Consider the following 17,571-nt stretch of genomic DNA (forward strand, 5'->3'; position numbering starts at 1 on the left):
TTTACCTGATTATATAACATGACAAACAGTACTCAAGGTATGCTGTAACCTAACGTCAACACGAGGTCAGTCAATCTTCTCCACTTTTAAATTCTATTCTTCTCAAAATAAAACTGAGTGCTCAGTTTGTCTTTTTCTAATGGACTTTCCAATCTGTGGCCCAACGTTTTAATGAATTGTATATTTGTACCTTTGCTCCTCCATCTCATTTTAGCACTTATTTCCCTGACTAGTCTTACCCAGTGCAATATCTCACACATTTATGTTAATGGCAAGTTACTCATGGGGAGGCAATGGCCCAGTGATATTATTGCTGCACTGTTAATCCAGAGAGCCAGGAAGTATTCTGGGGGCCTGTGTTCAAATCCTGCCACAGCACATGGTGGAATTTCAATTCAATAAAACCTTGGCATTCAGAGTCTCATGATGACCGTGAATCTGTTGTTTATTCTTGTAAAAGCCCATCTGGTTCACTAATGTCCTTTAGGGAAGGAAACTACCATCCTTACCTGGTCAGGCCTACATGTAACTCCAGACCCACAGCAATGTGGTTGACTCTTAGAGTCAAAGAGATGTACAGCATGGAAACAGACCCTTCGGTCCAACCCATCCATGCTGACCAGATATCCCAATCCAATCTAGTCCCACCTGCCAGCATCCGGCCCATATCCCTCCAAACTCTTCCTATTCATATACCCATCCAAATGCCTCTTAACTGTTGCAATTGTACCAGCCTCCACCACATCCTCTGGCAGCTCATTCCATACACGTACCACTCTCTGCATGAAAAAGTTGCCCCTTGGTCTCTTTTATATCTTTCCCCTCTCACCCTAACCTATGCCCTCTAGTTCTGGACTCCCCCACCCAAGGGAAAAGACTTTGTCTATTTACCCTATCCATGCTCCTCATAATTTCGTAAACCTCTATAAGGTCACCCCTCAACCTCCGACGCTCCAGGGAAAACAGCCCCAGCCTGTTCAGCCTCTCCCTATAGCTCAGATCCTCCAACCCTGGCAACATCCTTGCAAATCTTTTCTGACCCATTTCAAGTTTCACAACATCTTTCCGATAGGAGGGAGACCAGAATTGCACGCAATATTCCAACAGTAGCCTAACCAATGTCCTGTACAGCTGCAACATGACCTCCCAACTCCTGTACTCAATACTCTGACTAAAAAAGGAAAGTATACCAAATGTCTCCTTCACTATCCTATCTACCTGCGACTCCACTTTCAAGGAGCTATGAACCTGCACTCCAAGGTCTCTTTGTTCAGCAACACCCCCCAGGACCTTACCATTAAGTGTATAAGTCCTGCTAAGATTTGCTTTCCCAAAATGCAGCACCTTGCATTTATCTGAATTAAACTCCATCTGCCACCTCTCAGCCTATTGGCCCATTTGGTCCAGATCCTGTTGTAATCTGAGGTAACCCTCTTCGCTGTCCACTACACCTCCAATTTTGGTCTCATCTCCAAACTTACTAACTGTACCTCTTAACTGCCTTCTGGGCAATAAATGGCCAATCTGTAATTTTTAAAAATGATCTACTTATTCTGAAAATGTATTTTCAACCTGTAATTTGTTGTACTCCTCAATTTAGTGCAGTATTGCCTTCAAGTTTAGAAATTACAATGAAATGGTGATAAGTTGATTTGCAGGAGGGGGCCTGTTCGCATTTTGTGTTAAACGGAGCTTTGAGGACATTACAAGGAGGCCATTATGTAACCCAATTTGTATTAAAAAAAGACCAAATGAAAACTCAGTGATGCATTAGGAGATAGCTTTTGGTAATAATTTTTTTCCTGCTTACCGTGCTGTTTTGAGATGTGAATCAATGAGACATAGTTCAGGACTGCCCGATCGTCAATGCAGTCAAACATGTTTTCATGTGAAGTCCAGGGGCATATCGACAGTGTTTGTGGGAAACAATGGGTGAGCAACCAGACATTTATCAGATTCTACAGGGTCTTCAGGTTCAGAAATGCTGGTGATTTTCCAGGCAGGTCTTGCACGCCTCATGCTGTGTTGGCAATGCCGTGCCAATCATTAGCAACCCGGCTTCACGGACTTGCTCATCACAAGAATTTGTAGCATCTCAGTGCCACCCACACACCATGGAGGTGAACTGTCTGTGCTTCACCATCCCCCATGACTTGAATCATCTTCAAACATGTACAGACTGGTGAAAGATTGCTATAGTTGATAGCGAGGAAGGTTATCCAAAATTATCGAGGGATCTTGATAGGATAGGGATGTGGGCTAAGGATTGGTCTGGTCTCTTGGCAATACGTCAGCCTGGTTTCTCGGCAATACATCAGCCTGGTTTCTTAGTGATAAGTCAGCCTGGTCTCTAGGCATTACGTTGGCCTGGTCTCTTGCGAGATGTCAGCCTGGTCTCTCAATGATACATTGGCCTGGTCTCTAGGCGATACGTTGACCTGGACTCTGGGTGTTATGTTGGCCTGGTTTCTTGGTGATATATCAGCCTGGTCTCTAGGCAATACGTTGGCCTGGTTCTCTCGGTGATTTGTCGATCTGGTCTCTGGGCGTTATGTCGGCCTGGTCTCTGGACGATACGTCGTCCTGGTCTCTCGGCAATATATCAGCCTGTCTCTCGGCAATATGTCCACCTGGTTTCTCGGCGATATATCAGCCTGGTCTCTCAGTGATATGTCGGCCTGGTCTCTCGGCGATATGGTGGCCTGGTCTCTCGGCGCTACGTTGGCCTGGTCTCTCGTTGATAAGTCGGCCTGGTCTCTCGGCAATATGTCGACCTGATTTCTCATTGATACGTTGGCCTGGTCTCTTGTTGATAAGTCAGCCTGGTCTCTCAGCAATACGTTGGCCTGGTCTCTTGCCGATAAATCGGCCTGTTCTCAGTGATATGTCGGCCTGGTTTCTCGTCGATATGTCGGCCTGGTCTCTCGGCGATATGTCGGCCTGATTTGTTTGGCGATATATAAGCCTGGTCTCTCATCGATAAGTCGGCCTGGTCTCTGGGCAATATGTCGGCCTGGTCTCTCGGTAATATGTCGGCTTGGGTCTCTTGGCGATAAGTCGGCCTGGTGTCTCGTCGATAAGTCGGCCTGGGTGTCTTGGCGATAAGTCGGCCAGTCTCTCAGTGGCTATAGTTGTGTCTCGGCCCAGTATGTGAGTGGATCCAGACTGGGCATGTTCCTGAGGCACAGGAAGAGATGGGAGAGGCAGAATGTTCCAGCAGCAGCAACGGTATATGTGGCAGTGGGGTCAGGCTGAGGTACCTTGGTACCATTATCCCTAGGATGGTACAATGTGGGGCAACATTATCCATTATACACATGTACTCCAGTTCACCTGTACTTCTGTACACATGTACACCTGTAGTCCTTTACTCCTGCACACCTGTACACCTGTACTCCTTTACTCCTGCACACCTGTACTCCTGTACTCCTTTACTCCTGCAACACCTGTACACCTGTACTCCTTTACTCCTGTACTCCTTTACTCCTGTACCCCTGTACTCTGTACTCCTTTACTCCTATATGCCTGTACTCTGTATTCCTTTACTCTTGTACACCTGTACCCATGTACTCCTATACACCTGTACCCCTGTACTCTGTACTCCTTTACTCCTATATGCCTGTACTCTGTATTCCTTTACTCTTGTACACCTGTACCCCTGTACTCCTATACACCTGTACTCCTGTAACCTGTTCTCCTTTACTCCTGTTCTCCTTTATTCCTGTACATCTGTACTCATGAACTCCTATACACCTGTACTCCTGTACTCCTTTACTTCTGTACACCTGTATACCTGTACTCCTGTAAACTCCTGTATCCCTGTACACCTGTACTCCCATTTCCTGTATTCCCATATTCCTGTACTCCCGTTCTCCTGTACTTCCATACTCCTTTACTCCTATACATTTGTACTCCTGTACCCCTGTTCTCCTGTACACCTGTACTCCTGTAACCTGTTCTCCTTTACTCCTGTTCTCCTTTATTCCTGTACACCTGTACCCCGTTCTCCTATACACCTGTATTCCTTAATGTCTGTACTCCTGTACACCTGTACTCTCATACTGCCGTATCCTTGTGCACCTGTACTCCTGTACTCCTTTACTCTGTGGGCGGTACGGTGGCTCAGTGGTTCACACTGCTGCCTCACAGCACCAGGGTCCCAGGTTTGATTCCAGCCCTGGGCGACTGTCTGTGTGGAGTTTGCACATTCTCCCCGTGTCTGCGTGGGTTTCCTCCGGGTGCTCTAGTTTCCTCCCACAGTCCAAAGATGTGCAGGTAAGGTGAATTGGCCATGCTAAATTGCCCGTAGTGTTAGGTGAATTAGTGAGAGGGAAATGGGTCTGGGTGGGTTACTCTTTGGAGGGTCGATGTGGACTGGTTGGGCCGAAGGGCCTGTTTCCACACTGTAGGGAATCGAATCTAATCTCTACTCCTGTACTCGCATAGTCCTGTACACCTGTACTCCTGTACTCGAGTAAAAAGGACAAAACAAATCTCAATCTGAGGGTTTTCTACCAAGTGGAGGAGAATGGGATTCGAGTAGTTAAATGGTTGTTTAACCAGCATGGAAGTGATGGGCCGAAGGGTTTTATCGATGCTGTGGATTTCCATGACCGTGCCATTCACAAGAGAGCTCCATTGTTCATCACAGAGTTCAACCACAGCTTCATTGATGTTCCTGCCCCCTCCCAAACGAAGGTCATGGGCTTTACCCCCAATCTGGGCTGATTCGGTGAGCACCTTGCGATGATTTATTTGTTAAGAATGTTGCTGTTGCTGCATTCCAGTTTGATAGTTGGATTGTTCAGGGCTGGAAACTCAAATTAGCAGCAATGGACAAACACACACTATGGAAATTATTATTGAATAGTGTAGCATTACAGACATGCTGCCAATTAATGTAACTCTATATTGTCACATGCTGCTATAATCCTCAGTTAGTGACTAACATGCTTCAGTAAAGTCATATAAAATGGTTTTTCCCTGGAGGTTATTCAGTCTTGATATAAATATTGGGATGAGGGATTGGAGGGAGGAGAGATTAACAATTACGCTAAATGATTATGCACCATCTCCAAGGCGATGTCCTTCACCATGGGACCCGTTCAAAGGTCAAGTAGTGAAAGGTCATTACTGATCATGTGATGGCTACTGCCACTATCGAGCAGAACTGGACCAACAGGTTGTTGGTAATTTTTCATCCATCGCTGTAAATATGACAAACATTAACTCATTGAGTACAGCAACATTTCCAGAGCTCAATTTTGTGTCCTGCTTTATATAGTATCCATGAGCAGGGTTAGAGAAATATTTCAATGGAGATGGATATTTGAGTTCACCTTTTAAGGACATTATCCTCTTACAGATGTGTCAAATCCCCACTCGCATTCCTTCAAATTATTGGATCCAGAAGCAGCAGATTGTAAGTTTCTGTCAACTCTGGCTTCTGGCTGGTATTCTACTCTCAAATTTGCATTTTCTTCCCTGTAGAGGGACAAGGGCAGCAGAATGTGGGAACATCATCAGCTCTAAGTACACCTCAAAGTCGCACAATTTGAGAAATGCAATGCATTTCCTCATTGCTGGGTCAAACTTCTGGTACACCTTCCCCAGCAGCAAGGTCAGAATGTCATCACAGAACAGGCTGCAATGATTTACCATCACCTCTTCAAGAACAGCATACCTGATAGGTTTCTTCCCCTTACCAAGGGTTAGGTGCCCTCTGATGGCACTTACATTCAAACCCCACCACGGCAGATGGCGGAATTTGAATTCAATAACCTGACGATACTGTGGCCTTAAGAGGCGTATTTTCAGGGAGAGATTGGGAGACAGGTACTGAGCAGTCTATGAGAAGATAAACAACGTGTGAGGCTTTGGGGTTTTTAAAAAGTAGAACAATAGAAGCAGCCTGAATGGGTGTGGTCCAGCTCTCACAGATCAAGCACTTTTAGTTTGCATTCAGCAATTGTTGCCGGGGTCTCAGCAGAGTTGGAAGGCAATGAATTTCTCCCAGCTGCTACACTATCTCTGAGTTTTGTCTCAGAATTGTCTTTTGATGTTCTTTCCTCCTGGATTGGAGAACTGCATGTGAGACAGTCTGTTTGCCTTTTCCTACGGATGTGTTTAGGATGATACTATGTTGGAACAGTTACTGTTTAGTAGTAAGATAATCTATTGTTCTGGTAGGTTTTCCAGTAGATTAAAGTTATTCCAAATTCTTTCTTTTATTGTGTTTTAACTATAGTGTTTGAATAAATTGTACTTTGCTTAACATTGATTAGTTTGACCAATTGAGTTGCATCTGGAATGCAGCACCTTGTATTTACCGTTGAAATAAGAAGAATTTGGGGTCTGGCTACCTTCTTAATATATTTTGAGGTGTCTGATCTGATCCATAACTGTAAAAATCTGGAATTAAGAGTCTAATGGTGACCATGGAACTGTTGTCGATTGTTGAGAGAGAAAGCCTCTTACTCATGAAGGAAGAAAATCTGTCATCCTTACCTGGTCTGGCCTACATGTGACTCCAGACTCACAGCAATGTGGTTGACTCTTAGCCTCCTTAGGAGCAATTAGGGATGGGCAATAAATGCTGGCCTGGCCAGCGAAGCCTGTGAATGAATAAAGAAATATTGTGAATAGTAATTTCAAAATCTTTCCACCCCCAACCTCATCCCTTGTCCAACCCTCCCTCTCCTCCCCACCTCCCTGACCTGACCTAACCCGGCAAAAGTGTGGACTGCAGATGTTGGAAACCAGAGTTTAGATCAGGTGCTGGAAAAGCAGAGCAGGTCAGGCAGCATCCGAGGAGCAGGAAAATCGACGTTTCAGGCAAAAGCCCTTCATCAGGAATGAGGCAGGGAGCCTCCTACCTGCTTCCACCTAGTACCACACCAGTTACCTTTCCCCCAGCCCCATACCTTCCCTCTATTTATTTCTGAGCTCCCCTCCCCGTTCCCAGTCCTGATCCGAAATGTTGACTCTCCTGCTCCTCCGATGATGTCTGACCTGCTGTGCTTTTCCAGCTCCACCTTTTATTGACTGGGAAATGTTGTACTTCTTCTGTTGGCTGCTTGGCCGCCTCCTGTTATCCTCTTTCCTCAAGGCTGCTCGTCCACCAAACTCTTAGTCTTCCTTAGCTTCTTTTACTGTGGGTAGACTTGCAAGCTACTCCTGTACCAACTTGACAATATCTACCTTTTTGCTTCTGGATTTTGTTCTCTATGGGAGGGATTCTCATTACATCTTAAACATTCGAAGGAGCTTTGTTTGTGTCCCTATTTGGGAAACTTTTCAGTTGACCCCAATCCCGTTTTGCCGAGATTATGTTGATCATGTGTAATCCCCCTTTCTGGAATCTGCTACCTCAATGGTGAAGAGAGGCAGGGTGTGGGTGTAGTGCCAGTCAAGCCAGCAGCTTTGTCCTGGATGGTGTCAAACTGCTCGTGTGTTATTGGAACTGCACCTATCCAGACAAATGGGGATATTCCATCACACTCATGACCTGTGCCTTGTAGGTGGTGGACAGGATTTGGGGAGTCGGGAGGTGAGTTATTTGCCCAGCCTCTGGCCTGCCCTTGTGTTCACAGTATTTATATCAGTGGTCCAGTTCAGAGACTGGTCGACAGTAATCCCCAGGCTGTTGATGCTTATAATGATAGTGAGAGGAACTTAGGCACAGGAGTAGGCCATTCGGCCCGTCAAACCTGCTCTGCTATTCAGTGCAATCATGCCTGAACATCCTTTGTCCCATACCGTTTCCATATCCCTTATTATCATAGCTGTTTAAAAACCTGCTTGAAACATACTCAAAGACTGAGCTTTCACAGCCCTCCATGATAGGGATTTACAAAGATTCACAATCCTCTGAGTATTCTTGATCCCACATGGCTCGGAATTGTTGATGGGGTGTTGGATACATCCTTTCTTTGATACACCAGGGAGCTTTTTTTTTAGATTCCCTACAGTGTGGGAACAGGCCCTTTGGCCCAACCAGTCCACACCGACCCTCTGAAGAGTAACCCACTCAGACCTATTTCCTTCTGACTAATGCACCTAACACTATGGGCAATTTAGCATGACCAATTCACCTGACTCGCACATCTTTGGACTGTGGGAGGAAACCGGAGCACACCCACTCAGACACAGGGAGAATGTGCAAACTCCATACAGACAGTCGCCCGAGGCTGGAATCAAACCTAGAACCCTGGTGCCGTGAGGCAGCAATGCTAACCACTGAGCCACCATGCCATCCGAGCTCTGGTAACTTAACATCATATACATGTTATTCATAAATAGTACTGAAAGAAATCTTAAGGCTTGAATGGTGTTTATGCAAGGAACAGAGTTGGGAAGTCATGTTGAGGTTGTACAGGACGTTGGTAAGGCCACTTCTGGGCTACTGTATCCAGTTCTGGTCACCCAGTTGTAGGAAGGATACTATTAAACTGGGGATGGTTCAGAAGAGATTTACCTGGACGTTGTCAGGTATGGAAGGTTTGAGTTATAAGGAGAGGATGGATCCTTTTTCACTGGAGTGTAGAAGGTTGAGAGGTAACTTTATAGAGGTTTATAAAATAATGAGGGATATCAATAGAGTTAATGGCAGTTGTTGTTTTCCTTGGATACGGGGTTTCAAGAGGAGGGGGCACATTTTTATGGTGAAAGGAGAGAGATTTTAAAAAGACGTGAGGGGCAAATGTTTTACGCAGAGGGTGGCTCACGTGTGGAATTACCTTCCAGAGGAAGGGGTGGATGCGGGTACAGTTGCTGAGAAGTTGTTGAGAAGACTTTCGGATGGGTACGTGAATAGGAAAGGTTTGGGGGGATCTGGGCCAGGCAGGGGCAGGTGGGACTAGATTAGTTTGGGATTATGTTCGGCATGGACTGGTTGAACTGAAGGGTCTGTTTCCGTGCTGTATGACTCTATGACTTTATGGTTGCAACTCTTTCTAAAACAACAATCATCTGGAAGTCGCCTTGACTATATTTGGCTTGATTTCAAGAGACATCATGAATATAAACATCAGGAGGTTTTGCTAAAATTTTCCAAGACAGCTGGAATATTGCAAATAGTTCTGGGCGCCTTATCAACCTTGCCATGTGGTTGACTCTGAACTGGCCCCTGGGCATTTAGTGATGGGCATTAAATTCTGGCCCAGCCAGCAAGGCCTATGCCCTGGGAATGACTAAAAAGTAACATTACCTCAACCACATTCAGATCTGTCTTTCTAAATGTGAATGCAGTACCCATATCTAAACACCATGGCCTGGCTCATCAAGATGCTGCTACTGCCTGCTTCATTTATGACGCTCGTACCCATCAATCTCCTTATCCTACTCCCCCCACCACATCCCAACTACGGCTGCCTGGTTTGCCTTTTCCTCCCTCAATGTTCACCGTTGCGCCTCTGACAGTGTTTCTAAGTATCAAAACAGTTCAAAACAATTCCTAGGAGAAAGTGAGGACAGCAGATGCTGGAGATCAGAGTCGAGAGTGTGGTGCTGGAAAAGCACAGCAGGTCAGGCAGCATCCGAGGAGCAGCAGAATCGATGTTTCGGGCATAAACTCTTTACCAGGAAACATGCTTGAAGTGTTAACTCTCCTGCTTCTCGGATGCTGCCTGACCGGCTGTGTTTTTCCAGCACCACACTTTTCGACTCAAAATGATTCCTCTCCCTGTTTTGATTTCACACAATTTGCGTAGATGCTGAACAGCGCTGTTGAAGTCCCAATGTGTATATGTGACGTGTTTTGGTTCTTGCAGGTAAAGATATTCAATAATGATCCTCTCAATTACCACGGACCGTATAGGATGAGATTCACTGTTCAAGTGTTACAAGCGGTTGCCAAACTGGAGAAAGTGGTGCCTACCATCACTTGGCCAATGTTGATTTTACACGGTGATGCAGATAAACTGTGTGATATCAGGGGCTCCTTCCTCCTGTACAAGCTATCGACGAGCTCGGACAAGACTCTGAAGGTGAGGCTTTCTCTTCCCCTTGGTGTCCATTCCCAACCTCTGTGAGCCCCACATCATACATAACCAGTCTGTCCCAGTGCCCACCAGGGAATGCTGCTGGGTCTCACCACAGCACATCCCTCTTTCCCTCCACTGTGAAACCTCCACACCAATCACAAGCTGACTTGGAAATATATCGCCGTTCCTTCACTGTCGCTGGGTCAAAATCCTGGAATTCCCTCCATCAGGGCATCGTAGGTAAACCCACAGCAGGTGGACCGCAGTGGGTCAAGAAGGCAGCTCACCCCCACCTTCTCAAGGGGCAACTAGGGATGGGCAATAAATGCTGAGCCCAGCCAACGACACCACATCCTACAAATGAATGAAATAAAAGTAAACTGGATTGATCCTATATTCATTTATCTCACGCTCTGTCAAAGCTCACAAAAAGAAAGCAGAGTAGATTTTTTTTCCAGAGGTAGCGTACGTGTTTGGGTGGCACAGTGGTTAGCACTGCTGTCTCACAGCGCCAGAGACTAGGGTTCAATTCCTGCCTCAGGCAACTGTCTGTGTGGAGTTTGCACAATCTCCCCGTGTCTGCGTGGGTTTGCTCTAGTTTCCTCCCACAGTCCCAAAATGTGCAGGTTAAGTGAATTGGCCATGCTAAACTGCCCATAGTGTTAGGCATAGAGGTCTGGGTGGGTTGCTCTTCAGAGGGTCGGTGTGGACTTGCTGGGCTGAAAGGCATGTTTCTACAATGTAAGTAATCTAATCTAACCTTGAATAGTCCTTCAATCGTTTTTTTTTATCTCAACTTGTCCTAAGGAGCTGCATAAAATGCAGTGGTACATATTGTAATGGCCCATTTTTCACCATTTATCAAAAGCCAATCCACTCTGTATCAATCAGCCCATGTGCTCATTGACTTCTCAACTGATTCCTGATCAACAATCTCTTCTTCATTTATGAATCCCTCCATGCCCTCGTCTCCCATCTCTGTTCTTCGCTTCAGCCCCACAACCCCGTCATTCTGGCCCCAATTCTCATCAAACTGGTATTGCAGCCTTCAGCTGACTCTGAAATTTCCCATCTAAACCTCTATAGCTCCTCTCTCTTCTTTTCATGTGCTTCTTAAAACCAGCCCTGTTGGCTTGTGCAAACATCTCTTCATGTAGCTTGGTGGCAAATTCTGTGCTAACAGTCATGGGATGCATTGAGTACATTTAAGATAGATATATAGGAGCAGGAGTAGGTCTTCCAGTTTAACGAGCCTATGCTGCCATTTTATGTGAACATTTAAAATGTCTATCCAATTTAATATGTTCTTATGTCACAACTCACTGGAGTCATGCATTCAAAATCAAAGTGCAGGTAAAACAATTATAAACAATCACAACTAATTAAAACTCTAATCCCTTAGATACACACACACATACACACACACACACACACACACACACACACACAAGAAGACATAGGAGCAGAAATTGGGCCATTCAGCCCATTGAGTTGCTCCACCATTCAGTCATGGCTGATAAGTTTCTCAGTTGAACAGTGTCCAGCATCTGAGGTCCTCCCTTCCTCCTAGTTGATACATTTCTCAACCCCATTCTCCTGCTTTCTCCCTGTAACCCTTGATCCCCTTGATCCTCAAGAACCTATCTATCTCAGTCTTAAATATACTCAATGACATGGCCTCCACAGCCTTCTGTGACAGTGAATTCAGACAGAAGTATAGATGAGGAAAAACTGGAGAGGCAGCTCAGCCATCTTTGTCCACAAATTTGGTTGTTGCTGATCCGAAGGTTGCTTCCTGGTTTCCTTGTTTCCAAATATTTCCCCCATTTTCTGAGAGGTACAGGGTGGCTGCTTCTCCTGTAATATGCCTCTGATTTATCAATTAATAGTCACAGCTTACAGCAACTGCTGAAGAAAAACTCACTGGTTTTCTTCAAGTTAGAAATGCATTTTAACTGCAAACAGCAGAGAGCTTCTGGCCTAGAGTCATAGAGTAATACAGCATGGAAACAGGCCCTTTGGCCTAAACTGGTCTATGCTCACCCACTCAGCCAGTTCCAATTACCTGCATTTGGTCCATATTCCTCTAAACCCTTCCCATCCATGTTCCTGTCCAACCTTTTTTTAAATGTTGCTGTTCTACTTGCCTCAACCACTTTCACTTTCAGCCCATTCCATACACACACCACTCTCTGGGTGAAGAAGTTGCCCTTCAGGTTCTTCTTAAATCTTTCCCCTATCACCTTAAACCTATGCCGTCTAGTTTTCAATTCCCCATCCCTGGGAAAAAGACTGTATGCATTCTGCCTATCTATGCCTCTCATGATTTATACACCGCAATAAGGTCACGCCTCAATCTCCTACATTCCAAGGAATGAAGTCCTATCCTGGCCAATCCCTCCCTATAACTCAGGCCTACTTTCCTGGTAACATCCTCATAAATCTTCTACGCACTCTTTCCACTTTTAACTATGTCCTTTTTATAACAGGGTGACCAAAACTACACAATACTTCCAGTGTGATCTCACCAATGCCTTAGACAACTGTAACATAACATCCTGGAGGAGATCAAAACATTTCTTTGTAACTTGCTCCCAGCTCTAAGTGGTTCAGTTACCTGAGAACCCATCACCCATCACAAAGTTGCCTGCAGGCAAAAAGTCCTTGTCACCTGTAACTGGTCACTAGTCCATAGACCATTCAACTTATTCTTGTCAACCAGAGCTTCACCTTAATACAGAATCTCTCACCTCCTGTTTGCCTGTAGCCAGTTCAATGATTGCGTGTTTAAATTGTTTTTTTTATGATGCTTGTCGGAGGTGTCAGCTTTACTTGCCTTTCAAGTTGTGCAGCATCTGTGCAAAGTGTTGGTTTTTAAACTGGCCCTTTCTCATTTCAGTTTGCCATTCTAAAATAAGACACAAACTTTACAAAACTGAATACCACTTCCCCCGTGCGATTTCCTGTGATGGATTCAAAGATCCGTTCATTTCTGTCTTGCACAATGACTGAGCTTCCGCAGCCTTCTACAATAGAGAATTTCCTCAGCTCCATCCTAAATGACCTTACCCCTTATTGTGAGACTGACCCCTGGGTCGAGACTCACTAGTCAGGGGATATATTCTACCTATATCCACTCTGACCCACTCTACAAGAAATTGTAAATTTCAATGAAATCACATCTCATTCTGCTCGACTCTAGAGAATACAGTCCTTGTCTCCTCAATCTCTCCCCGTGGCCAATCCAGGGATGAATATGGTGAGCATCTGTTGCAGTCCCTTTATGGGAAGTATATCCTTCCTTCCTTAAGGAGATCAAAACTCTACAGCATACTCCAGCTGAGGTCTCACTAAGGGTCAACACTGCTGAAGCAGGATATCTCTACTCCTCTGATGGAGATCAGTGTACCATCTGTCTCTCCCATTGCTTGCTGCACCTCCATGTCAGTGATTTATGAGCAAAGACATTCAGGTCTCTTTCAACATCAACATTCCTAACCTGAAACTCTTCAAAAAGAATTCTGTCTTTCTGTTATTTCACCAAAGTGAATAACTTCACACTTGTTCACATTGTCTTCCATCTGCCAGTTTCTTGCCTGTTTAGACTTAGCTTGTCCAAAACCTCGTGAAGCATCCTTGCACCGTCCTCACAAATTACAGTTAAAGTCATAGAGATGTACAGCATGGAAACAGACCCTTCAGTCCAACTCGTCCATGCCAACCAGATATCCTAACCTAATCTAGTCCCATTGCCAGCATTTGGCCCATATCCCTCCAAACCCTTCCGATTCATGTAGCCATCCAGATGCCTCTTAAATGTTGTAGTTGTACCAGCCTCCACCACTTCCTCTGGCAGCTCATTCTATGCATACATCACCCTTTGCATGAAAACGTTGCCTCTTAGGTCTCTTTTAAATCTCTCCCCTCTCACCTTAAACCTATGCCCTCTAGTTTTGCACTCTTCTACTCTAGAGGAAAGACCTTATCAATGCTCCTCATGATCTTATAAACCTCTTTAAGGTCACCCCTCAACCTCCTGCACTTCAGGGAAAATAAAGTCCCAGCCTATTCAACCTCTCTTTATAACTCAAACCCTCCAGTCTCTTCAAGATGGTCATGGTCATGGGTTTGGAAGGTAAAAACAATGACTGCAGATGCTGGAAACCAGATTCTGGATTAGTGGTGCTGGAAGAGCACAGCAGTTCAGGCAGCATCCAAGGAGCTTCGAAATCGACGTTCCCGAAACGTCGATTTCGAAGCTCCTTGGATGCTGCCTGAACTGCTGTGCTCTTCCAGCACCACTAATCCAGAAGTGGGTTTGGAAGGTGCTACTGGAGGAGCCTGGGTGAATTTCTGCAGCACATCTTGTAGATGGTGCACACTGCTGCTACTGAGTGTGCCTCATCTGATTGTGGTCTGAGCCACTTTCATGCTTTATTCCCAATAACCCTTGATTCTCTTGTTAGTCAAAAATCTGCCTTAAAAACTGTTCAATGATCAAAAGGAATCCTTTTCATTCCCATCATTGGCTCAGTGGTTAGCACTGCTGGCCTCACAGCACCAGGGACCCGTGTTCGATTCCAGCCTCGGGCGACTGTCTGTGTTCTCCCCAAGTCTGTGTGCATTTCCTCCAGGTGCTCCACAGTTTCTTCTCACAGTCCAAAGGTGCACAGATTAGGTGGATTGGCCATGCTGACTCGCCCATGGTGTCCAGGGATGCGAAGGCTAGATTGATCAGCCATGGGAAATGCAGGGTTCCAGGTATAAGGTAGAGTCGTGTCCCTGGCTGGGCGGCTCTTCCGCGGGTCAGTGTGGACTCAATGGGCCAAATGGCCTGCTTCCATACTTTAGGGTTTCTATGATCGTTGCTGGTATTTTGCTCCCAAATGAATGTTTCATTCCTTTCCAGGAATGGAAATAGTATAGAAACTTTGGTCTTCGTTGCAATAAGATTTTAGTTGGATTCTTTCACCTACATCAGTTGGTCTCTCATGCGATGCTGCTTAGTCACCACTATCTCTCCCTTCTGGGTGTGTTTCAGATCTTCAGTAAATGTTTCCACCTGCTCCATCGAGAAGTGCCGAATGTTACTCTGGAAGTCTTTGCATTGATTGGGAAGTGGATCGCTGACAGGATGCCGCCAGTGGAACAAGACTGAACAGGCCTGTAAATGTGGACAGTTTACAAAGGAACCAGTTTCATTTATAATGGGGATGCATGTCCGGGGGGGGGGGGGGGGGGAAGGGGGGCTGTGGGAAGAGGAAAACAAAATTCAAATTGCCTAATTTAACAAAAATTTGTTTGTTTTACCTCATAAAGAAAATTATGTTAAAAGGAAGTATTTGTTCAGCAACAGTTTTTCATCAAATTTTTGATTCAATTCGTTACGACTGAGCCAGGGAAAGCTGTGCATCTGCAGACTTCTCTCTTTGTCTGCACCCATTGTTTCTGTGTTTGGAAAAACGCCTCCCCTCTTCACTGCGGTTGCCATTTCTCAATCCCAGTCTGCAGCTCACTATCTCAGGAGCCAAGGGGCCAACAGAATTGTAGGCTCCCAGCTACAGTGGGTGGATTGGGAGTGCAGCAGAGGGACAAGAGGGGGTTCAAATCAAAACAGCGGTGTCCTCTTAGATCCACCATCTGTAAGCAGTTGCTGATCACCAGCCACACTGCTGCCAGGGTATATCCCAATACCAGTGTGTTACACTGCAAAGCTTCCTCACTCTGCTACATAGTGTGTAAATGAGGCTACTTCCATTTCTGTATAATGCAAACAGAATTGTGAAATGCATTGCTAAAACACTAATATACCACTTGGAAAGAGTCGGTGGTCCCTCTTCTGATACAGCTGATTTCCTGAACACTTTTAAGACTTTAAAATTGAGTGTCAAACACAGAAGGGAAGTGCTGATTTGATTTGAGCCAATGTATCTCTATGATCCACATGAGATGTGTTCATCACTGTAATACAGAAAGACTCCTGGTTCCTGAAGTATCAGTGTAATCTGATTACTGATACTTGTCAGTGGAATGTCCAACAATTCCTAACAGACTTAGTAAATCTCTCCTTTGCTGTAAGACTTCTCCAGTTTCCCCAATTACTTGCTAAAGAGTGTGGCATATTCAATTATTGAGAGCTGATCAATGTCTGGCACCTGACAGCACAGATGGAAGATATCTCAGGGGAGGCAAAGCATTGACTTCAGTTCAAAGAGTTGATGCTGTCCTAGGTTGAATGGACAGAGTCTCTGGATACGTTCCCCCAAAACCCTACAATCTCACATTCGAAATATTGGTCACTGGGACCCCAATCTCTCAATCACAAGAGTCACAATATCGAGATGAGAAGGTAATGAGAGGGGATTGGAGGTAAAATGACAGACAAAAACGTTGAGAAATTGCTTTGTTTGCAAATATACTGTAATGACAAGTATTTTTCAAAGACTCAGTGAATTCAACATTTTAAAGTATTTCTCATGTTGACCTTGTTTATACTGCAAAGTTATTTGCTGTACTCTCTAATCCTGAACTATTAAACACCAATAAATCTGATTTGCTTCATATGTACAATAAACTGAATCTGCTGCCTGTATATCATGTGTTGGGTTGTGCTCTAATGTGGTGCTTTCATGTGAGCTCAAGCCAGGTTTCTTTAATAGTAGCTGTTAAACAATGTTTATTGTCACACTGTAAGTGATGGTAAGATTATACACTAATACAATTTGAACTGTACAGAATTCTTCTTAATAGAATTCTAACACATGACCACGAAGGTCACAGTGAAATTGCAGCTAATCTCAGAAGGTTATTTAATTTCTGTTTTCCCTGTATCTCCAAAGGCAGGTGAGACTTGCTGAGGCCTGCCAGCAATTTCTGTTTTTGTTTCCAAAGGGAGGACTTATTGTTATTGCACAATGTGGAGGTACCGGCGTTGGACTGGGATGGACAAAGTTAGAAGTCACACAACGCCGGGTTATAGTCCAACAGGTTTATTTGAAATCACAAGCTTTTGGAGTGCTGACCCTTCGTCAAGTGCACTGCTGGATTATAACCTGGTGTCGTGTGACTTCTAACTTTGTCCCGACACACACTGTAAGCATTGGAGCAGTCGACTTCACAAATGCTGTCAGGCCTGCTCACTGCATGTTCAGCGTTATTTTCTGAGGGGCTGGAGTCACATGTAGGCTAGCAGATGTTCTTCCCTGAATGTTCTGGTTGAGCTGAAAGGGTTTTCGTACAAATGAAGCCGTGATCCTATGTGCAGTTCTTCTGCAGTCCGGTGTGGCGCTGGCAATGGTCAGAAAGTGGGGAAGATTTGGGAAAATTGGAATGTCAACATTGAAAGAAAAGTTCTTGATTTTCCCTTTGCTGTTTAACCAACAAGTTCTGAATCTCACAAATCACCTTACGTCCATGTGTTTGCATCGCACTTTTAGCTCATGACCTCGCAATCCCCACTATCGCCTCCTTCCTGAGAAACTGAATGATGCCAATTCCAGAGATTCCTGAAATTTGGAAACTGTAACCAGGTGGCACTGCAGGGCCTCAGGCGCCCCTGCCCTCACCACAACGAGTCCATGTGCTCCAT

The 17,571-nt window shown here is 45.0% G+C and overlaps 1 protein-coding gene across 1 annotated transcript in view; it reads left to right on the plus strand.

Annotated features, from left to right (window-relative positions):
• LOC140483464 (monoglyceride lipase-like) overlaps positions 1 to 15,175 on the plus strand; it is a 71,077-nt gene extending 55,902 nt beyond the window's left edge. The window contains exons 6-7 of the mRNA XM_072581660.1: positions 9,771 to 9,986; positions 15,025 to 15,175. Of these exons, the coding sequence (XP_072437761.1) occupies positions 9,771 to 9,986; positions 15,025 to 15,141 (333 nt within the window). The 3' untranslated portion in view covers positions 15,142 to 15,175. The remainder of the gene's footprint in view (positions 1 to 9,770; positions 9,987 to 15,024) is intronic.
• The last annotated feature ends 2,396 nt before the right edge of the window (positions 15,176 to 17,571 follow it).

The sequence above is a fragment of the Chiloscyllium punctatum genome, chromosome 12 (genome assembly GCF_047496795.1).
Source record: "Chiloscyllium punctatum isolate Juve2018m chromosome 12, sChiPun1.3, whole genome shotgun sequence".
In the NCBI taxonomy this organism is placed as follows: Eukaryota; Metazoa; Chordata; class Chondrichthyes; order Orectolobiformes; family Hemiscylliidae; genus Chiloscyllium; species Chiloscyllium punctatum.